The sequence below is a fragment of the Schistocerca cancellata genome, chromosome 2 (assembly GCF_023864275.1).
Source record: "Schistocerca cancellata isolate TAMUIC-IGC-003103 chromosome 2, iqSchCanc2.1, whole genome shotgun sequence".
NCBI classification, from domain to species: Eukaryota; Metazoa; Arthropoda; class Insecta; order Orthoptera; family Acrididae; genus Schistocerca; species Schistocerca cancellata.
Genome location: NC_064627.1, coordinates 448,215,152 through 448,237,735, shown reverse-complemented (window position 1 = coordinate 448,237,735; position 22,584 = coordinate 448,215,152). Strand labels below are relative to the sequence as shown.

Here is a 22,584-nt window from a genome sequence, read left to right as displayed (position 1 = left end):
GTTCATGCCACCTTTGTGACCTTCGTTGACCTTCAATGACCTTACTGTTACACATCATTGGCTTTTCGATAGCTGCTATCAGAAAATAAGTACCAAACTATAGTACCCCCCCCCCCCCCCCCAAAAAAAAAAAAAAAAAAAGTTGACCTTCATGTCTCTGTCGCGACCCCACCTAGCAACAAAAACCAGCGTCATATTATGGTCCCCATTGTCCCATGTAACATTTGTCCCACAAACTTTTCCGCTACATCACACTTTCGGAGTTACTCTAGGTGGCAATAGTTAGTGACTCACCCTGTATATTCAGCACAGACAGCCTTACAGGGAAGGAGTGTTAACAGCAAGAATAAAAGCACTGCAATGAAAAATGTACAGTTCTCATTGGTATCGCAAAACGAGGAGAATGTTGAAAAATCGCTTCTTTGTTGGCGAATCCATGCTGTTAAATACTGTAAAACGGTGAAGTGTGGAACATATCTGCTTAGTAAGTACGACAGTGTTAGCTGAGTAGTTACGGTAAAGCACTTACAAGTGTGGCCTGGAACAGAGCGACGCAGGCCAGCAGCACGCCGGAGATGAACTGTGTCATGGCCAGCGGACTCATCACGCTGTCCAGGTACCGCACGAACCTGCACATAATCACCGAATACTTTACTGCACAGTTTAGACATCCAACACGCGTATGTGTTTCAATGCTGGTAGATTTACCTAACCGTGCAACTTCCAGTATACTGGACACTGACCGAGCGAGGTGGCGCAGTGGTTAGCACACTGGACTCGCATTCGGGAGGACGACGGTTCAATCCCACGTCCGGCCATCCTGATTTAGGTTTTCCATGATTTCCCTAAATCGCTCCAGGCAAATGCCGGGATGGTTCCTTTAAAAGGGCACGGCCGACTTCCTTCCCCATCCTTCCCTAATCCGATGAGACCGATGACCTCGCTGTTTGGTCTCTTCCCCCAAAACAACCAACCAACCTGGACACTGAGGTGACAAAATCACGGGATACATCCCACTATGGTTTAGGACCTCCCTTTGCCCGCAATACTGCAGCGATCTGATGTGACATGGACCTAAAAGGTCGTTGGAAGTCCCCGCCAGAATTATTCAGCCATGTTGACTCTGTTGCCGTCCATAATTATTGTGAAAGTGTTACCGGTGGAGGATTTAATGCATTAACTGACTTCTCGATTGTGCCCCATAATTGTTCGATGTTGGGTGATCTGGGTGGCCAAATCACTCGCTCGAATTGTCCAGAATGTTCGTCAAACCAATCACGAACACTGTAGCCTAGTGAGATGGGACATTGTCATCCATAAAAATTCCATCGTTGTTTGAGAATATGAAGTTCATGGATGGCTGCAGATGGTCTACAAGTAGCCGAACATAACCATGTTGGGTTGAATTTGACCAAAGAAACCAGCCCATTCCATCTAAACACAGTTCACATCATTATGCAGCCACCACCGGCTTGCACAGTGCCTTGTCGACAACTTGGATCCACGGCTTCGTGGGGTCTGCGCTACACTCGAACCCTACCGCCAACTCTTACCAACTGAAATCGGGACTCATATGCTAGGCCACGGCTTTCCAGTCGTCTAGGCTCTGGGGTCACGAGCCCAGAGGAGGCGTTGCAGGCGATATCGTGCTGTTAGCAAAGGCGCTCGCGTCGGTTATCTGCTGCCATAGTCCATTAACGCCAAATTTCGCCGCACTGTCGTAACGGATACGTTCGTCGTACGTCTCATACTGATTTCTGTGAGAATTTCATGGCGTTTTGCTCGTCCATTAGCACTGACAACTCTACGCGGATTCCGCTGCTCTCGGTCGTTAAGTGAAGGCCGTCAGTCACTGCGTTGTCCGTGGTGAGAGGTAATGCCTGAACTGATGTATTCTCGGCAAGCACTTGACATTGTGGGTCTCGAAACATTAAAATCACTAACGATTTCCGAAACGGAATGTCTCAAAGCTTCCAGTAGGCCTGTGTCATCTGTAATAATAGCAATAATCGGCAATGATTATCATTGATTATTTTTTTCCAGTGAATAATATGATGCATTATGTTTGTCCCTCTTAAAATGGTGTCTGGTAACAATACAAATGCTGAAATATTTAATTTGAGGGTGTGCTGTGACATATCAAGAGTAGGCCTAATTAATTACATTCAGACTGTTAATTTGCTTGAGTGCTTGCCAGCTTGCGATAGTATTTAAGCTAACACGTCGTTTTCTGCCGTTATAAGCCTGGTCAGGCTAGTTTTACCACATATATTCCTTAGGCCTACCTTCTAAAATGTCAACTGTTTTAAGCATGGAAATCTAGCTTTGGAATATATATTTTAGAATTTTGGGCATTAATTTGCCGACTGTGTATTCGTGGAAATCTACATTTTAACGCTTGTATTTTATTTACATTTCAGACGTAATTTTACAGACACTTTAAAATAGTGTGACACCTGACAAGCATCACTGATGTGGAGATTGATTGGAAAGAAAATTGTGGCATTTTAGAAGCATAGTGGATGTGGAAAATAATTAATTTATGACTTTTTTGCGTCTTAAACCAAGCTCTGTACATAACAGGAACAATTATCTTCATTCAGCAGTCATTTGTTGGCGACAGTAAGGAACTCATGATACAACAAAGAAACAGTGCACATTTTCTACAGTGCAGTGGTGCAAAGTTCGAAGTAGGCTCGTTTTCTACAGCACAGCTGTCTGCTGGTGACAGTAAGGAACCCGGCATATGGTACAGGACTTGACTTTAGTTCTCGGTAGTGGGATGTATTTAAGGTAAAACTCATGTTCAGCAAGTATGTATTCCTAATTCATTATTTATATTTTATAAGAAAATGTTCTTTACTCATTCCAGTATTCCATAGCGAATTATGTATAGCTTTGAAGGGAATTTACCGAAATGATTGGTGAGCCAGTCCTTAAACGAATTTTTAGAAGTCAGTAATGCAAACATAGTTGACAAAATTTTCGGCATTTATGCAATTCTGATACTTTACTGTACTTGGCGATTATGTCAACGTTACATGTTAAATTACTCTCGTGACATCACCAGCTCACAGTTTCCCTACTGCACTGCATGTAGTTGGATGCTGAGCGTGGGCGTGGGAGCCGTGTGCGCGGTGGCGTATTCCCTGAATGATCTTGGAGATAAGAAAGTGCTCATTCTGATGTCAGCATTATATGACAAACACTGTTGGCCCAGCATGGAAATGAATGGCACTGAAGATAAGGAAGTGCTGATGCTGATGTCAGCAGAATATAACACGCACTGTTGCCTCAGCATAGTAGGATTCCTGGAATGACCTTGGTGGTAAGACATAGTGCTGATGTTGACGTCAGCAAAACTAAAGCATTGCCCGAGTTTATTCTTGCCCTATGCCCAGTGAGCCTCTACTGATGTTTTAAACAGAACGTGTAACACGAAGACGTCTCGAGGGTTGATGACCACAACAAAATCCGTTTTATCACATTTAAGAATCAATCACAGTCACCTTATACGATGCATTAGATTGACCAAGCATTCTGCGGAGTTTGCGAACACATTGTGCACAATATTCATTACATTTGTAATACATTTTCACTATGACATCTCGCTGATCTGTCGTGAAGTGCCCCATTATTAACCAGAAAGAAAACAGATTGAAATCGTGCAACATAGAGTACTGCCAACTTATTAGGACACAAATGATGGGCATTTCAAAACTTGCGACCTTTATAGTACAACCTTTACTTTACATCGTTTATAGGCTATCTTGGTCATATAGACAACGAAACGGAAAAGCACGAATGAAAGACGCACGTACTCAAACTGATGAAGCTACTGACACGGATGCAGATGTGGATAACACTAAATGTGAATTTAGTTTAGACAGACTAGGTCATAATTGTCTTTAGCAACATTTGCCACGGAAAACATGTAGGCTTAATCAAAACAAAAACAAAAATATCGGATCACTGTACTGTATTATTAGCGCTAGAGAAATGGTATTACATCATCGGCCTTAGACATGCATTAGCACGAGGGGCGTTCAATAAAAGTAATGCAACGCATTTTCTTCCCCGAAAGTAGTTTGGTTTTGTTCAGGATTCCAATACACCAAATAATTTCTCCACTCATTCTCCTACAAAACAGCATTTTTCAACATAATCTCCATTCACTGTGATGGCCTTATACCACCTCACTGGGAGGGCCCATGTGGTACCATTCCACTGGTCGACGTCAAAGCCAACCTCTCGTTGCGCCAATAACCTCCCCATCATCCACTCACTGCTTGCCACGAAGTGCATCCTTCATTGGGCCCAACAGATGGAAGTCGGAAGGTGCCAGATCCGGGCTGTAGCGTGAATTGAGTCCAATGAAGTTTTGTGAACTGCTCTCCGGTTCACAGATTTGTGTGAGGCCTACGTCGTCATGGAGAAGGGCACGTTCATTTGCATTTTTGTGGTGACGAACACGCTGAAGCCGTTTCTTCAATTTCCTGATCATTGCGCCATGATGGCACACATTAAACAGAATAACCTCTTCTGAGTCCCAGAAGACCGTCGCCATGATTTTACTGGCTTAGGGTGCTGCTTTGAACCTTTTGTTTGGGAGAGATGTGGTGGGGTACTCCATGGATTGCTGTTTTGTTTCCGGTTCGAAGTGATGAACCCATGTTTCATCGCCCGTGACGGTCTTTGACAAAAAATTTTCACAAACAGTATCGTAACGCGCGAGCAGTTCCACACGGTCCTTCGTAGGTGTTTATGGTCCTCTCTTAGGCGGCAAGGAACCCAGGACTGTGATCCGTCGATCAGCTCGAATGAGAGTGTCCACACGTTCCATCGCTGCAGGAGTCAGCTGTGTGTGGACGGTCGGGACGCAGGAGAACAGACAGATTTGTGCGACCTTCTTGCGATGATGACAGACGCCTGCCCCAACGATTCACCGTGTGTTTCTTCACTGCCAGATCTCCGTAGACGTTGTGCAAGAATCTACGAATACCTGCGGTGCTCTGGTTTTCCTCGAAAAGAAAGTCGGTGGCTCCTCTCTTGTTGGAAAACACCTCAGTCACAGACACCGAGCGAGGTGTTGGAGTGGTTAGCTCACTGAATTCGCAGTCGGGAGGACGCTGGTTCAAACCCGCGTCTGGCCATCCTGATTTAGGTTTTCCGTGATTTCCCTAAATCGCTTCAGACAGATGCTGGAATAGGCTCTGTGTAAGGGCACAGCCGATTTCCTGCCCCATGCTTCCCTGTTCCGAGATTGTGCTCCGTCTCTAACGACCTCGTTGACAATGGGGTGTTAAACACTAATCTGCTCCTCCTCCGTCACAGACATTATTTTGAAGACTATACCTATCGGAACGTCATGAAACTATAGAGGCTGAAGCGGAAATATTCCACAATGTCTTACAACAAATCTTCACAGCATCTTCTTCCTGTCGGTTAAGTTCGCGTCTGTAGCACGTCATCTTCGTGGTGTAGCAATTTTAATGGCCAGTAGTGTAGATTAATTTTATTTCATTAAGTAACATTCATGTTGGGAAGCAAAAACAGCAGAAGTTCATCGAATTGATTGAAGCAAATGGCTAACTACTTAAATTCTACTAGGTAATAAATATACAGGGTGTTACAAAAAGGTACGGCCAAACTTTCAGGAAACATTCCTCACACACAAAGAAAGAAAATATGTTATGTGGGCATGTGTCCGGAAACGCTTACTTTCCATGTTAGAGCTCATTTTATTACTTCTCTTCAAATCACATTAATCGTGGAATGGAAACACACAGAAACAGAATGTACCAGCGTGACTTCAAACACTTTGTTACAGAAAATGTTCAAAATGTCCTCCGTTAGCGAGGATACATGCATCCACCCTCCGTCGCATGGTATCGCTGATGCAGCCCTGGAGAATGGCGTATTGTATCACAGCCGTCCACAATACGAGCACGAAGAGTCTCTACATTTGGTACCGGGGTTGCGTAGACAAGAGCTTTCAAATGCCCCCATAAATGAAAGTCAAGAGGGTTGAGGTCAGGAGAGCGTGGAGGCCATGGAATTGGTCCGCCTCTATCAATCCATCGGTCACCGAATCTGTTGTTGAGAAGCGTACGAACACTTCGACTGAAATGTGCAGGAGCTCCATCGTGCATGAACCACATGTTGTGTCGTACTTGTAAAGGCACATGTTCTAGCAACACAGGTATCCCGTATGATATCATGGCGGTGAATCGAGGAAATGAGCTCTAACATGGAAATAAAGCGTTTCCGGACACATGTCCACATAACATCTTTTTTTTATTTGTGTGTGAGGAATGTTTCCTGAAAGTTTGGCAGTATCTTTTTGTAATACCCTGTATAATTTCATAGTGTGAAAGTTCATACCTGTCTTCCCTCCTAGGTGCTTGTTACACGTAAATAGCAACGAGTAAAGAAATAAATAAAAAAATTACTTGCTAACATACCTTAAGATATCTTGGTGATACTGAATACACAAGCGAAGCTCTGTGTACATGTCTTTCTGAATATCCGACGCCTCCCCACTCACGTCTCTTTCGAAGTTCCTCGCCGACCCGGCGAGGTTAGTGCGAAGTCCCAAAGCGTTTATGCGGGACGATAGAATTCTCAGTTGTACGGAGACGTGGACCATGATGGCGACGAAGAAACAGTCGACGCTGACCGTGGCGAAGGCGAGCAGGAAGGTGCCGGCGCACTGCAGGGTGTAGGTGGCCGCGTAGACGGCGAGCTGGCTCGTGTCGAGCCACGACAGCTGCACGAACGGCAGCCTCCGCTCGCCGCGCTGGGCGATCAGCGGCATCGGGAACCAGACGAAGGACAGCAGGAAGAGGTAGGTGTGCAGGAGGAACGTGAGGCGCACCGCCTTCTTGTGGAACGTTTCGAACGCGGCCTGCCGGCGGGCGTCGGCGCGGCGGTGGTCGGCCTGCGCGGCCACCAGCCGGTCGAGGCGGCGCACGAGCGCGTAGAAGCGGCGCCGGCCGCGCAGCAGCAGCGCCACCTTGGCGGCGCCGCCGCTCACGGCGAACGCGTTGGTCAGCGCCAGCGTCGTCTCCTGCAGGTCCTCCGAGCCCTGGCCGACGCCCAGCACCACGAAGGCCATGTGCGTGCCGCACAGCGCCACCACGAGCGCGCCGAAGGCGTGGTAGGCGCTGCCGCGGCACGCCGGCCACACGCCCAGCAGGCACAGGAAGCGCACGTTGTGCTTCAGCACCGAGCCGGCTGCGCCGCGCCACGTCACCACGCGCTCCTCTCCACACCTGCAGGGGTTGGACAAAAGTATGGCAACACCGCGAGAAGTCCGTGCAGGTGCTAGCCGAGCCTGCACTTTCATAGCGAACGGCACCTGTGCAGTGTTCTCAATACGTTGCAAGTCTCAGTGGTGATCATAACAGTGTTCTGACTAGTTGTGGGTGCACTGTGAGGGGGTAAGTGTATGCGAATGTGGGCGCTTTGTCGGTGCTCATACGGTGAGTCCTTCCGTAAGATAAGTGACCGGAGTGTTTGCTTTCAGACGTTTCGTGATGTACACACTACCGTTAAACGAAATTTATCTGAACGGGACACCTTGTAATATTTCTGGTTTAGTCAGCCATCATATTAGGCTCCAAGAAGCTGTTCCCAGAGCAGTGGAGATGCAAGAAGTATATATAGGGTGCGTCAAAAAATATATATACACTTTGAACTGTCATAGACAATTTATTTCCGGTTCTACCAGGTTAAATATCTGTGAGAAAGTAATGTTATGTTTCTTCAACAGGTGGCAGCAGTGGCAAGGAAGTAACCGCAACATGGCGGACATGTGTATGAGCTTTGAAGTGCGGAAGCAGATAATTAAGTGGTACTGAAAGTTTGAGAATGTAGCTGCGGTTCGAAGGCAGTGGAGAAGTCAGTGTGGTACAGAACCACCTTCGAGGTTAACAATTACACGTCTACGAGACAAATTCTAAATTCATGGAACAGTGTGTGATGTGCATAAAGTTCGATCAGGGCGACCTCGTACAGCTACAAGTAATGATTCCACAACTGCAGTCCTGGAACTGTTTCAACGTTCGCCTCAAAAATCTTCGAGGCGAGTGGCACATGAGAATAATGTAAGTGGTAGTAGTGTGCTACTCATTCTGAAGAAAGGCAAGTTTGGTGCGTACATTCCAAGGCTGGTGCAACAGCTAAGTGACGACGATCCAGATCGAAGGTTTGAATTTTGTGAATGGGTTCAGGAGATGGTGAGACGTGAACCGGGATTTATGAGTAGCATAATTTGGTCGGATGAAGCCCAACTGAAACTCAATGGAACTGTCAATAGGCACAATTGTGTGTACTGGGCTGAAGATAATCCTCAGATTACAGTTGAAAAGGCTGTGAATTTGCCTGGTGTAAATGTGTGGTGTGGTTTGTCTGCAAGGGGACTCATTGGGCCTTTCCACTTTGAAAGTACTGTTACTGGAGAAACGTACCTAACAATGCTTGCTGATTCCATATTCCCTGCCATTCGTGCATTATACGGTAATGATGAGTTTTATTTCCAACAAGATGGCGCCCCGTCACACTATCATAGGGACAAACGAGCATACATGGATCACAATGTGCCAGGCCAGTGGATAGGACGCAGGGGACCAATCGAGTTTCCTGCGCGCTCTCCAGACTTCACGCCGCTGGATTTCTTCTTATGGGGCACGTAAAAGATGAAGTATACAAACGTAAACCACGTAACCTGGACACACTTTGGAATGAGATTCAGGTGGTGTGCACAGAAATCTCATTCGACACTTTGGTACGATGTACGGAATCAGTGGTGACTCGTACTCAGAAATGTATTGATGCTGAAGGCCACCAGTTTGAACATTAATCACATTTGCAAAGTACATTTATTTTTTCCAATTGGACTTTAAGCTTTCCATTTCCAGAATTTTAACATTGTAGAACGGGAAATAAATTTTCTATGACGCTTCAAAGTGTGTATACATTTTTTTGACGCATCCTGTAGATGACGAAATGTGGTGTGAGGTACCTGTGACAGATGTTAGATTCGGTACCATTCCCGTGAGAAAGACCGCCAGCATAATGCTACTGCTCTGTGATTGGCTGCTGTGTTAGGAGCAAGGGCGCCAAAATGTTAAAGTATAGTTATTATTATTAGTTAAACTACTCATTGGAATGACTTCACTTTTTGATATAAATATCTCTCAACAGCTGACTATCAATCAGTCATTTTAGAATTATTAAAAACAATTTAAATCAAAAACAAAAGACTGACGAAATTGCAGACGAAGTGCTTCGGAAGCATTCGGGTCACGCCTTTTCGGGTATGGTGCGCGAAGTGTTTCGAGCTGTTCGTCACTCTTGATTAGGCAGTCGATAAGATGTTGTCTATCGCAGGATGTGTTTGCCAGTATTCACTATTAAAAGATTCACTCCGGTAGTCATGAGGCACACACAGACACGTGCCACAATTAGTGTAAAGATACATTTTCGTAAACATTGTGTTTGATCATGTACTTTACTGTATCAGAAGGTGTTGTATTAAGCTCATGTAGTCTTCTCGTGTGGCTATATTAAAATACGCGAATGGCATCCCAAAGAAGTAATACATTATTTCAGAACAGAACCTCGCTAAAAGTCAGTTTCAGCCTCAAGATACAGAACCTACGACCTACGTGCTGTTTTCTGCGCTGGGGACATCAACTTGAAAAATGGTTCAGATGGCTCTGAGTACTATGGGACTTAACATCTGAGGTCATCAGTCCCCTAGAACTTAGAACTACTCAAACCTATCTAACCTAAGGACATCACACACATCCATGCCCGAGGCATGATTCGAACCTGCGACCGTAGCAGTCGCGCGGTTCCGGATTGAAGCGCCTAGAACCGCTCGGCCACCGCGGCCGGCCATCAACTTGAAGACAGCAAGTTAGTGAACTATAACAGAACCTTCGTATTCCACACAGTGCAGTGGAAACAACTACCCATCTCACGTGTACTGCATGCACAGAACAAATGTGCTCAGTGACACGTCATCCGCAGTAATGCAGAGGAGGTAAAGGAGGATGATCATTATTATCACCAACAATCAATTCATTCTTCCTTTCTTGCCGTCACCTGTCGCCTCTCAGTCGACGTCCAGTTGCCGTATCGGCGTGCAAATTTCAGCGTTCGTCAACTATGAACGGCGGTGACCACGGATGTCTGAATGAGGCAGCTGCTATAGCAGCGATGTTCATTCAACAATCGTCGAGGAGACGCCGTTGTTATCCCCTCGGTTCATCTGGGCAGTCACTTGCTCAACAGCTGCACGTCTAATCTCCCATACACATCTTCGCAGCCATCATTCGTGCCTGTCATCTCCGGCTTGTGATGCACCAAAGTTGCTTCAGCGTCGGCTTTGGATAAGCGCCATTTTGCTGTGCACTGTATACTTTAATAGCAGTGGCATGCGAACAGTTTATAAACTTAGCCGTTTCGAAAATGCTTCCACCCATGACCCGAAAGCCAATGACCATATCCTTTTGGACATAAGATAAATCCCTCTGTTTCCGCATTTCTGTAACCATTGCACTGCTTTCTGCATCCTCCAACACTTTGATTTGTAACGTGGAACAGAGGGATGTTGTAGTAAAAACAAACAAAACGATACGGATTTATCATACAGCGCTAGAAACGCTATTTCCTCAACAAAAAGATGAAACAGAAAAAAACCAGAACACAAAAACATATCAAATATCCTCCACTGCTATTGCTGCCACCTGCCATCTGTGAATGATTATTGCATGATAACGTCGAACACAGACTGGACTCCATACCTCTGTCCTTGTCTGTAAATTACAGTTGTAAAACTAACGTAGACAACGTTAGGCTATCATAAGTGAGTGTACACTATGGTAGTTTTCTTGCTAGCTTTGATCAGTTACAGTTGTACCCGCGTTGCTTGTACATTAAGTGCACTGCATACCTATTGGGTGTTACCTCATACCGATCTGTTTCTTTACATATGCGATCAGTGTCTTGCTAGACTTCCCTAAAAATTGGAAATGGTGAACCATCTAGAAACTGAATGAGGATATATATAGGACCCGGCAACCTAAGGAACATTTTTGTTCTACATAGTTACCCTCCTATCAGTTACTTCAAAAAATATAGTATCTATAGTAAAATTGAAATTGTCAGTGTTTAAATCAGGTTTTATTCGACAACTGTTGATTTGTAACGTGGAACAGAGGGATGTTGTAGTAAAAACAAACAAAACGATACGGATTTATCATACAGCGCTAGAAACTCTATTTCCTCAACAAAAAGATGAAACAGAAAAAAAAACAGAACACAAAAACATATCAAATATCTCTTCAATAGTCCGTCGAACATGTATAAAACATGTTCCTCTTATTCATAAGCAGCTTCCGCATTTACCAGTAATAAGTAGAACCTCTTGTCTTTGATATGATGAACATTCTGTCGAGTACAAAATAACAATAATAATTATATATATAGGGTGAATCACCTAAAACTTACACCGCAAGTATTGTATAAATGGAAAATGCTATGGATGTGCGCTTTTCACAGGATAGATTGGTAGTCAGGGGCTCGTACTGTTAGCCAATAAACAGACTGTAATAATACTTAGAAAGTATATTTTTTGTGCAGACATACATTTTTTAAATGGAACAATGCCTATGACATTAACAGACTAAAAGTAGGGTAAATTACAATGGCAGTGCTGTTTGTTGCAGGACTCTTTGTGCGAGTCGTTTACGAGATATCGTATTTTGAAAAGTTTCCACATCGGCACTTGTTTGTGCCATTCAACCTGAATAATGATGACAGTCCAGCCCATAGTGCACGAAGTACTACAGCATGTCTTTACGAACTGTTTCCAAATCGTTGGACTGGAGGCAGAGGACCAGTGCCTTGGCCAGCCCTTTCCCCAGATTTGCCGCCTGTAGACTTTTTGCAGGGGGAAAGCTGAAAGACGCTGTCTGCCAAGGCATACAGACTACACCCGATGATATGCAACGACATATTACTGCAGCCTACTTGGACATCTCTGCTGAAACGCTGGCACATGTGCAGTAGTTGTTCCATACCAGACTGAAATGGTGTATTGCCACTGCCGGTGGTCATTTTGAACACAACCTGTAATTGTCAGTTCTCTCGTTACTGCTCATAATCCACATAGCTGGTGTATACACTTGTATTGTTCTTTAGTGTGTGCTGTCACAGATATTGTACAAGTGTGAGCGTGGGAACTTTTCGAAATACGATATCTCATAAGGGACTCGCACTGGAATCCTGCAACAAACTCCACTGTCCTTCTAATTTACCCTACTTTTAGTTTATTAAATATAAAATATAAACGTCGTGTGACTAAGGCCTCCTATCGGGTAGACCGTTCGCCGGATGCAAGTCTTTCGATGTGACGCCACTTCGGCGACTTGCGCGTCGATGAGGATGAAATGACGATGATTAGGACAACACAACACCCAGTTCCCTGAGCGGAGAAAATCTCCGACCCAGCCGGGAATCGAACCCGGGCCCTTAGGATTAACATTCTGTCGCTCTGACCACTCAGCTACCGAAGGCGGACTTTTTAGTTTATTAATATCAACAGGCATTTTTCTATTTAAAACAATGTATGTTTCTACAAAAAATACACATTCTAAATATTATTACAATATCTTGATTGGCTAACAATACGAGCTCCTGCACACCAATCCATTCTGTGAAAACCGCACATCGGTATCTCTGTCCATTTCTGCAATATTTGCAGTGCAAGTTTTAGATGATTCACGCTGTGCACCCTGTTTCGAGTATGTAAAGTGTACCTACACAAAAATAAGTGCTTTGGTTACATAAAGGCGCAGAAGTTACATGGTCAACTAATTTTTGTTACTTATAAAATGCAGTTTATATTCTGTAAGGATATAAAATAAACAATGGACTTACAATGACTGGTGTGCGGTTCTAATTATGGGCAAAACAAACAGCCAAACAAAGAGGAATCGTAGCCTCCCAATTTCTCTGTTGCGCATTCATTTATGTTTCTTGCCCTAGAAATGCTACCAACATTACCGGTAATACTACCATTTACTACGTCATTTACGTAAAGCAACTTCAGCTAGGTCACAACGCGGACAAAAGTGCTTGTTGGGTGATGGTGACGGAAGGTCGTTGAAGAGGATTGTGACGAACGAAGAGAGAACAACTGCTGCAACAGTCATTGCTGAACTGAATGTCGCACTCGCCATGCCTGCCAGCACCGGAACAACACGAAAGGAGCTCCAGCAATAGGGAACTGCAGTTCGAACTGGAATTCCAAAACCATACATCAGTGATGCACATGTAGCAATGGAAGAATGTCATTTGGTCTGATGTGTCTTGTTTCACACTGTTTTCAAATTCTGGCCGAGTTTACATTCCAAGAGTGAAACATGGCGGGGGTTCGGTGAGGATTTGGGCAGCCATATCGTCGTATTCCATGGGCCCCATGGTTGCTCTGCGAGGTCGCATCGCTGACCTAGGATTATGTGACCATTTTGGCTGATTAGGTCCATCTGATGGTGCAGTGTTTGTTCCCCCATGCTGTGCTTCAAGACGACAGCTCGAATAGTTCAGGACTGGTTACATGAGAACAAGGATGAATTGCCGCATATTCCCAGGCCACGACCGCCACCAGATGTCAATATTATTGAGCCTTTGTGGTCTACTAAGGCAAAGAAGGGTGCGTGGTCGCTATCCATGTCGATCATCGTTACTTGAAGTTGCCACAATTTTGCAGACGGAGTGGTATAAGATACTTTTGAAAAGAATGCAGAACCTGCTTTTACCGTTCACGAGACAACAGGAGGTTGTCTAGCTGTTTTGAATGCAAACAGTTTTCATATATCGTATTAGGTATGGTAATGTGTTGTGTTTATCTTGCTGTTTCCATATTTTTGTACACCTGCTGTAGCAGTAGCAGTAACAGTTCTGTTCATCCGCCTCTCATTTTCAGGCATTTTAACTGCACCATCACAATCTAAAGGGTGATTCAGCTGCCTCTACCGATGTCGTTTTATGCAACCCTCAATTCTATATCTGGCCTTCAAAACTCACTTGCGAGATTTTCATATTTGGTTGTTCGCTACGCGTAAGCTCTTAGTCCTGTAGAAAAAATGAGCAGGACCTTTTCGTAGGAAATTACATGTAGTTAAATTTTGTCCTGGGATGATGTGTTTTCGTTAGAGACCACTGTTTTCGAGTTATTAAAAAAAAAGTACAAAAGTGACCTCCAACCGCACTTCCACCCCAACACCAGTCAGGATTTATAGTATGTTGCTCATGGCACTCCCTCCTAACAATGTACAAAAATTTCCTGCTCTTCCGATTGTACGAATTATTCCCGATATTTGATCTCTTTCGGCCTCTATTGTCTGGGCTATTACGCCACCAGCACAGTCAGCTGTTTCGTTAATGTTGTTGATTCAAATGTACCTATCAGAGAAATGAAAGGAACAACTTTTATGAAAGCTACGCTAAAACTATTTACTTTGATGATTCGAGACAAACTTAAACCTTACAAGCACGGTAGTTTGGTAGTCAGAAGGCCCGAATAAAATCTTATAATTGTTTCTTTCAAGCTGTTAAAATTAACAAAATTGTTACATAAAATTTACACGAGCGTCAGTTTTACAGTTAATAAGTGATCGAATGTGCCGGTGGAGTAATAAGGCCAGTCACTGAAGAGCAGAAAAGGTCGAACATTTTTATAGAGAGGTAGGAGGGATTGCCATGAACATCATACTAGATGTGCTGGCCGGTGGGGTCTGAGTGTGACTTCTGTCGAAAACGTATCCCAGTGCAAAATTTAAATACATTAAATTTTATACAAAAAAGTCCTACTCATTTATTCTGTAGGATTAACAGCTTTCGTGTGGCGAGCTAGAGAATATGAAAATCTCGCGCATGGCTTTTGAAAGCCATATATGTAATTTTGCGGTTGCGTAAAACAACATCGGTAGGGCCAAATGAATCACCCTTTGCGTCAAAGGTCTAGGAGCGATAGATCTCTTCATGGGGAACAAAACTTTTTAGAGTGAAAATGTTTACTGACACTTTCCAGCGACGCTAGGCGTGCTTTACTATTCACCGACTCTGGAACAATAAATTTCACCGTACTATAAACCGTTTATCATAAGAATAAACCTGAAGTAAACAAACACAAACGCGATGATTGGTCAGAAGCTGTAGCACACTACACTGGTGTTGTTACACTCTTGTATTAGACATCTTGTATTAGATATCTTATTACTGAGTTACGTTAAATGAAATTATAAGATATTCAAATGTATTAACAGCCATCAACTACGTAGCTTTTATTTCAAAAATCGTGTACAGTCACAGCCTCTGCAGCGTTGTGCTCTGATTGTCGCGCTGTTAATGCGCAGTATGAAAATGGCTGAGGCTGCTTTCTGTTTCGTAGTGAAACACGAGCGTGGAACTCGGGACCCCCAGTATCATATTTTTTTCTCGTTCACTTTGAAATACCTTCATCTCATATTTATAAAACTCATCATCATTTTTATGAATAATGCACGTCTTCTTGTTTCTAATTACATATTGGACGCGAAATTTGTTTCCATTTCAAATAAAAATTCTTAATTATCGATGAAAGACTGTTCCCGTTCATAAAACTTGCTTAAATTAAGAAAACAAAACAATTTAATTTTTCAAGGCAAATAAAAAACCAAATCCTCTTTATCTGGACTATGTCCATCGTCTTATACCACAGATGTAGATAAGTATTGTAGAAACATGAAAAACTATCATTTTCACAGTATGGAGTACATCAGACAAATGCATTTTTACGTTTGCTACTGTACCATTACAATATGAACCCAACAGAACTGATCTGGAGCCAAGCTATGGGATTTGGCCCGAGAAGTAAACAAACTGATTAGCTGGTAGACGTACTGGAACTAACGCACGCAGCTTTTTCACACGTCACCGCCACGCAAGTTTTTCACATATCGCCGCCGAACGCTGGTGGGATATAGAACGGTTCGTCATAAAAGAAGCAGAGAAAATGCTGCGCCTGTTTGGCTTCGTGGATTCTGTTGTTGATAGGCTCGTTATCAACGTAGCAGGTCACACTTCCAGAACTGAAATGTATTTCTCGGATTCGGATAAGGAAGGAGCCAAGAGATTACCAGACGACTGACTGTAAGTAATACCTTCAGTGGTTTCAATATTTAACTGTACGGTGAAATCCTTCAATACTCTCTTACGTTACACACAGCTTACGCAGAAAAAATACCCTATTTTCATTGCTATTGTTTTTAATTACAATAGTACGTTAGCTAAAACCTATAACGTGCTGCGCGTTTCGTCTAGACGTCTTCGGAACGTATTGCTGGAGATTTGCAGTGTATTATTTCATTCTGCTTAAAAATTAAATGGCATTCGTAGCCGCATTGCTCCTCTGCTCGTCTCTTTTTACGTGTGAATTGCAGCTGGCTCGTCACTGCAGGCTAGCTGTACCAGCTGACAGGCCAATGCTGTGCAAGTTATGCGCTTGTAAACCTCTTGTCCCGTACCATCGCAAGTCGATGTGCGCGTAACGCACAGCACTATAAGTACCCTAATTATCATACTTGACAGTACTCAAGACAGCTTGGCTGCAGTCCCACGTGAAACGGAAATCCAATGAGATTTCAACAAACGCGGAAGAATACACAGTGCAATGCTTACATCAGTTTTATTCTTATCATGCATGGATTATAGCAGACACTACAAACCAGGTGTACTGCATACTACCTACCCCACAGAAATTGTGTTGCTATTCAGTACTAAAGGATCCGTGCCGACTTGTCCCCGAGCGAGTAGCGCGCCTACGGTCAACGTATGGAACTTCTCCAGGGAGTCATGTAGCTTATTTCCGATGCACCACTGCCAGTTTGCTGTCAACAAGGAAATCTTAAGGACCGGAGAAAGATATTTTAGTAGTGGATTAGGAATTTTAATTTTCGTTTTCTTATCTCCCTTCATACGAAGCAAATGACTGTATAATAGGCAACAAAGAGGCATACACACACCGCAGTGTGCTTGTGCCCTGCCATCTCTCAGGGGCATAACCATGCAAAAGGACGCCTGGTGTCGGCGAACATTTTGTCTCTGGCGAAAGTTGTTCCCCTAGACGTTCGATGCAAAGGCTTTGAAAATACCCTGTATACACTCGATAATGATATTCGTCTTAAATAAACCACCGCAATTTGCGAAGAATAGTGCTATTAAAATCCATGGAGAAGAAATAAAAACGTTGAGGTTCTCCGACGACATTGTAATTCTGTCAGAGACAGCAAAGGACTTGGAAGAGCAGTTCAACGGAATGGACAGCGTCTTGAAAGGAGGGTATAAGATGAACATCAACAAAAGCAAAACGAGGATAATGGAATGTAGTCGAATTAATTCGGGTGATGCTGAGGGAATTAGATTAGGAAATGAGACACTTAAAGTAGTAAAGGAGTTTCGCTATTTGGGGAGCAAAATAACTGATGATGGTCTAAGTAGAGAGGATATAAAATGTAGACTGGCAATGGCAAGGAAAGCGTTTCTCAAGAAGAGAAATTTGTTAACATCGAGTATAGATTTAAATGTCAGGAAGTCGTTTCTGAAAGAATTTGTATGGAGTTAGCCATGTATGGAAGTGAAACGTGGACGATAAATAGCTTAGACAAGAAGAGAATAGAAGCTTTCGAAATGTGGTGCTACAGAAGAATGCAGAAGGTGAGATGGGTAGATCACATAACTAATGACGAGGTATTGAATAGAATTGGGGAGAAGAGGAGCTTGTGGCACAACTTGACTAGAAGAAGGGATCGGTTGGTAGGACATGTTCTGAGACATCGAGGGATCACAAATTTAGTATTGGAGGGCAGCGTGGAGGGTAAAAATCGTAGAGGGAGACCAAGAGATGAATACACTAAGCAGATTCAGAAGGATGTAGTTTGCAGTAGGTACTGGGAGATGAAGAAGATTGCACAGGATAGAGTAACATGGAGAGGTGCATCAAACCAGTCTCAGGACTGAAGACCACAACAACAACAGTGCTGTCCATATCTACAAGACTAGAAGAAAAAAATGTTCTATATTACTCCTTATTAAACCTGTCAGTGGCTCAGAAAAGAGTTCAATGTACACCAGCAAACTTTTTTGATCATTTGCGCAACAACATAAAATGACTGACAGTTAGTAAAGCAATTTTTGTATCTAACCTAAAATCATTTCTCCCGGGTAATTCCTTCTGTTCCAGAGACGTATTTTTATTTAAAAAGTCGCATCTTGTAGCAAAAGCCAGCCCAGTCTTAAGCGTATTTGCATGAGTAGGACAGAAAAATTATGCATTCAATATTGTTAAATCTAGATCAATGTACTATTTATGAACTTCTAAATGGCCACTATGTAGTAATGCATCTAAACTAATAATGTGTACATATTCTGTAAACACGCATGTTCCACAGCATTTCGATACAAAAATCCTTCAAGTGATCTATTGAACATGTAATGAACTGCCTTTACAAATATCTTGTACACGTCATGGTACAGAGTGAAACTTCGGTTATATCTGGTGTCCTCTGAGGAAGCTTGTACGCCGTTTGATGTTTTAATCTATATAAATCTATAAATAATGTAGAAGACAATCTGAGGAACCCTCTTAGATTATTCGTAGATCATGCTATCGTTCACCGTCTAATAAAGTTGTCAGAAGAGCAAAATGATTTTAGCAAGATATCTGTATCGTGCGACGAGTGGCAATTGACCCTGAACAATTAAAAGTGTGAGGTCCTCTACATGAATGCGAAAAAAAATTCGGTTACACAATATATCATGCAGATTTAAAGGTTGTTTATTCAACAAAACACTTAGGGATTGCAATTACGAACAACTTAAACTGGAGCATCACATAGATAAGATTACGAAGAAGGTAAATCAAAGACTTCGTTATATTTGCAAAGCACTTTGAAGTACATGTACTAAAGAGATTGCCTACACACTGCTTATCGATTCTCTTCTGTTGTATTGCAGCGTGTTACGGGATCTCTACCAGAAAGGGTTATGGAGGAGATCGACATTGCTCAAAGACGAATTACTATCACAAAACAAGGGAGAGTGTGTAACTAGTATGATAAGCGAGCAGGGGTGGTAATCATTAAAGCAAAAACGTTTTTGTGTGATTTTAGATTCTCCCGCTGCAGGAAAATTTGCAGTATTTCTCGGATATTCAGCCGGCTGAATATTCGAGAAATATTTTTAGAAAAGCGTTTTTCGTTGCGGGCGAGATCTTTTCACGAAATCGCAATCACCAAATTTCTCCTCTGAACCCCAAAATATTCTGTTGACTTGTAAGTGGTCCGGCTGATACGTATACGGTGCTACCTGGAGAGAGACTTCATGTTTTACAACCGTGTGCCAGACCCACCTACATGCCAGATCCACCGCAGGCTGCTCCTTCCTCCAAAACAACTTGACTGCAGCTATGCCGAAACGTTTCATATACTATCTTCTCCTTTGTACATACACAACTCAAAGTTCCCCATGTTTGAGCTAATCTAAGGAACTACTGTAAGGATTTTGATATGGTTTTCATTAATATACGCTCTGGTCCATGAGGAAGATTTGTGTAAATAATTTATAAATATTTCGTGAAAATACGCGTAACTATGATGAAAACGATTCCGTTGCCATCTAGCAGTGAATGGCTGAACTCATTGAAATTGCATAAGGTTGCCTGAGGGCAGCGCAGGCTTGCAAGAGCTGCCACTAGCGGGAGCTGGCACTAGTATGAGCAAGGACTACTGCTGACTTCCTAAGTGACATGCGATGCAGGGCGTATCCGATATTAAGCTGAAAAGAACAAACTTTAAATCGTTTAAGTTAAATGAAACTGATGATATTCAGTTACCTTACATTCTTATCTGAGTTTTAATCATAGCTCTATGCGTTAGACCACGAATAAAAATATCGTTACTCCAGACAACTTGTCTGGGTGTACATGCTTGCTGGGTGTACATGCTTGGTGGTATCTGTGGAGAGGCTGGTGCGTGGCGTCACAAAGTTGACCCCTCCCGTTCCGCTCTCAAATCCATGTCACTACCGCCTGCAAGAGCCCTCCTACCTGTCCACAATGAAAATATTCCCACTTTCTGAAGAACTGCCGTCCGCAGCTCGTGGTCGTGCGGTAGCGTTCTCGCTTCCCGCGCCCGGATTCCCGGGTCCGATTCCCGGCGGGTCAGGGATTTTCTCTGCCTCGTGATGACTGGGTATTGTGTGATGTCCTTAGGTTAGTTAGGTTTAAGTAGTTCTAAGTTCTAGGGGACTGATGACCATAGAAGTTAAGTCCCATAGTGCTCAGAGCCTTTTGAAGAACTGCCCCAACCTCGCCTCTCCCCCCTCCTATAATATCTGTAATCTGATGCCTCTTCCTATCGCCCTATCTGTCTCACCTCAGTGTTCAGCAAGCTCTTGGAATCCATCCTTACCCGGCACATCCATCATCACCTCCACCGACACCACCTCCTTCCCATCACACAATGTGGCTTTCGACCTTCCTTCTCTGCCGACAACCAACTCCTATGCCTCACTCATCTCCTCTCCCTTCAGCTTAACTCCCATTGATCTGCCATTTTTGTCTCCCTAGACCTCGAAAAGGCCTGCAACCGTGTATGGCATCCCAGTCTCCTGTTTGAACTCCAGACTTACATCCTTCCTGTCAATTATGTCCATCTGGTTGCCCCCTTCCTCTCCCACTGCCCCTCCTATGTTACCATCCATAACGCCGATTACCAAACCTTCTACCCGTCCTTGGGTGTGCCCCGTGGCTCTGTCCTCTCCCCTTTCCTCTACCTCATGTAAACATCAGATATGCACCAACTGCACCCCCCCCCCCCACTTCCAATCCACCTCCTGCAGTATGCTGATGATACCACCTTCCTTGCCCTTGCTCCTGCCCTTCAACAGTCCCAACGCCTTCTCCAGAATCACCTTGACCTTTTTGCCACAAGGTGTAATCCTTGCCACCAGATTCTACCCCGACCTGTGGAAAACCTCCCCTATTCTGATGTTCCCCAAACCAGGTGGCTCCTCAAATTCAATCCTTCCAAGATCCAGGCAATCATCATAGGTCATACCACTCGCTCCTTCCAGTTCCTTGATTTTTCCTTTACATCTGCGCCCATCCAGTCTGCCTCTCCCCCATTCTCACATACCTTGGACTCACCATTGACTGTCACCTCACCTGGATCCCTCATCTCCACTCTATCCAATCCAAAGCTCACAACCCCCTCCATCTCCTTATACTCCTCTCTGACTGGACATGGGGTTTGAACCCCTCTACCATCCTCCACACCTACAAATCCTTAGTCCGACCCATCCTCTGTTATGAGTCTCGCCTGGATATCCGTCCCTCCCCCCCCCCCCCAAATTCTGTAAGTCCCTCGAGATCCTCGAACGCCACGCACTCTGCCTTGCCTTCCGTATATGCCTCCCGTCCCTCATGTGGATCCTCTATGACCTTCTTCCTTTCCCCCATCTGCTCCTTTTCCTCAAACATATCTGAGTCCTCTACACTTCCCGCCGACTTGATCCCCCCCCCCCCATCCCCTGGTTGCTCTTCTCCTCTCCAACCCCCACCCACTGCTGTGCCTCCCCCTTTGTGTCTCCCCTACCTTCCACCTCTACACCCTTCATCTCCTTTCCCAAGGTGGCTTCCGTCAACTCCTCCTCACAGATGATGCCCTCTCTCCCTCCATTTATCCCTCCTGTCAACTCTCATCCTCACCTCCCCCTCCCGCTTCCATCCTGTTTCTTTTTTCCCCACCTACCCTCTCTTTGACTCCTTGCTCTCCCTTGAGTTCTTTTGCTTTCCCCTCCACTACCTTCCCCACTCCTTCTCACATCCGACCTGCCCCCCCATTTTCTGTGTCCTCTCCCTCCATCGGCTCCCCCCTTTTGCTATTCCTGTCCTCCCCTCTTCCTCCCCCCTCTCCTGTACGGGTCCTCCCACCCCAATCTGCCTTCGAGGCTACTTTATAGTGCAGTGGTGCAGTGTTTAAGTGATGTGTTAGTGTTGTGTGTCCCAGTTTTTGCGTGTTGCGATCAGACACCATCCTGTCACTAGGAGTTCTTTTTTTTTAACTCTTGCGAACAGAAACCAGACTGTCACCATGTTTTTTTTATTATGCTTATCTAATTCTGTGTGTTTTAATCAGCATCACTCAACCCTTTGTTTTGCTTTTACATTTTAACTTCTGCCACTTTTCGCCCTGTTACAGTTTTAACCAGACACCGTTTTATCGCCTGTTTTTATTCTTTATTCTCTACTCATTACGTTTTTAAACTCTTCTGTAGGGTGCAGAGCGGCATATTACGCTGTACGCTGCTGCAAGACAAAGGGAATCTAAATTCAATAAAGGGAAAAAAATGCCAGGGCGGGTCTCTCGTTCAGTAGGGGAGAGGAGGGTAAGATGACGAATCATTAATTTCATGGGGTTGCCTAGAGACAGCAACACTTGAAAGACTTGTCTTGCTAGTGGGCAGTGCTAC

General features: G+C 44.1%; 1 protein-coding gene across 1 annotated transcript in view; it reads right to left on the bottom strand.

Moving 5' to 3' along the window:
* LOC126154917 (odorant receptor 43a-like) overlaps window positions 1-22,584 on the bottom strand; it is a 137,517-nt gene that overhangs the window by 87,176 nt on the left and 27,757 nt on the right. The window contains exons 4-5 of the mRNA XM_049916195.1: window positions 6,465-7,274; window positions 530-629 (exon numbers count right to left, since the gene is read on the bottom strand). Of these exons, the coding sequence (XP_049772152.1) occupies window positions 530-629; window positions 6,465-7,274 (910 nt within the window). The remainder of the gene's footprint in view (window positions 1-529; window positions 630-6,464; window positions 7,275-22,584) is intronic.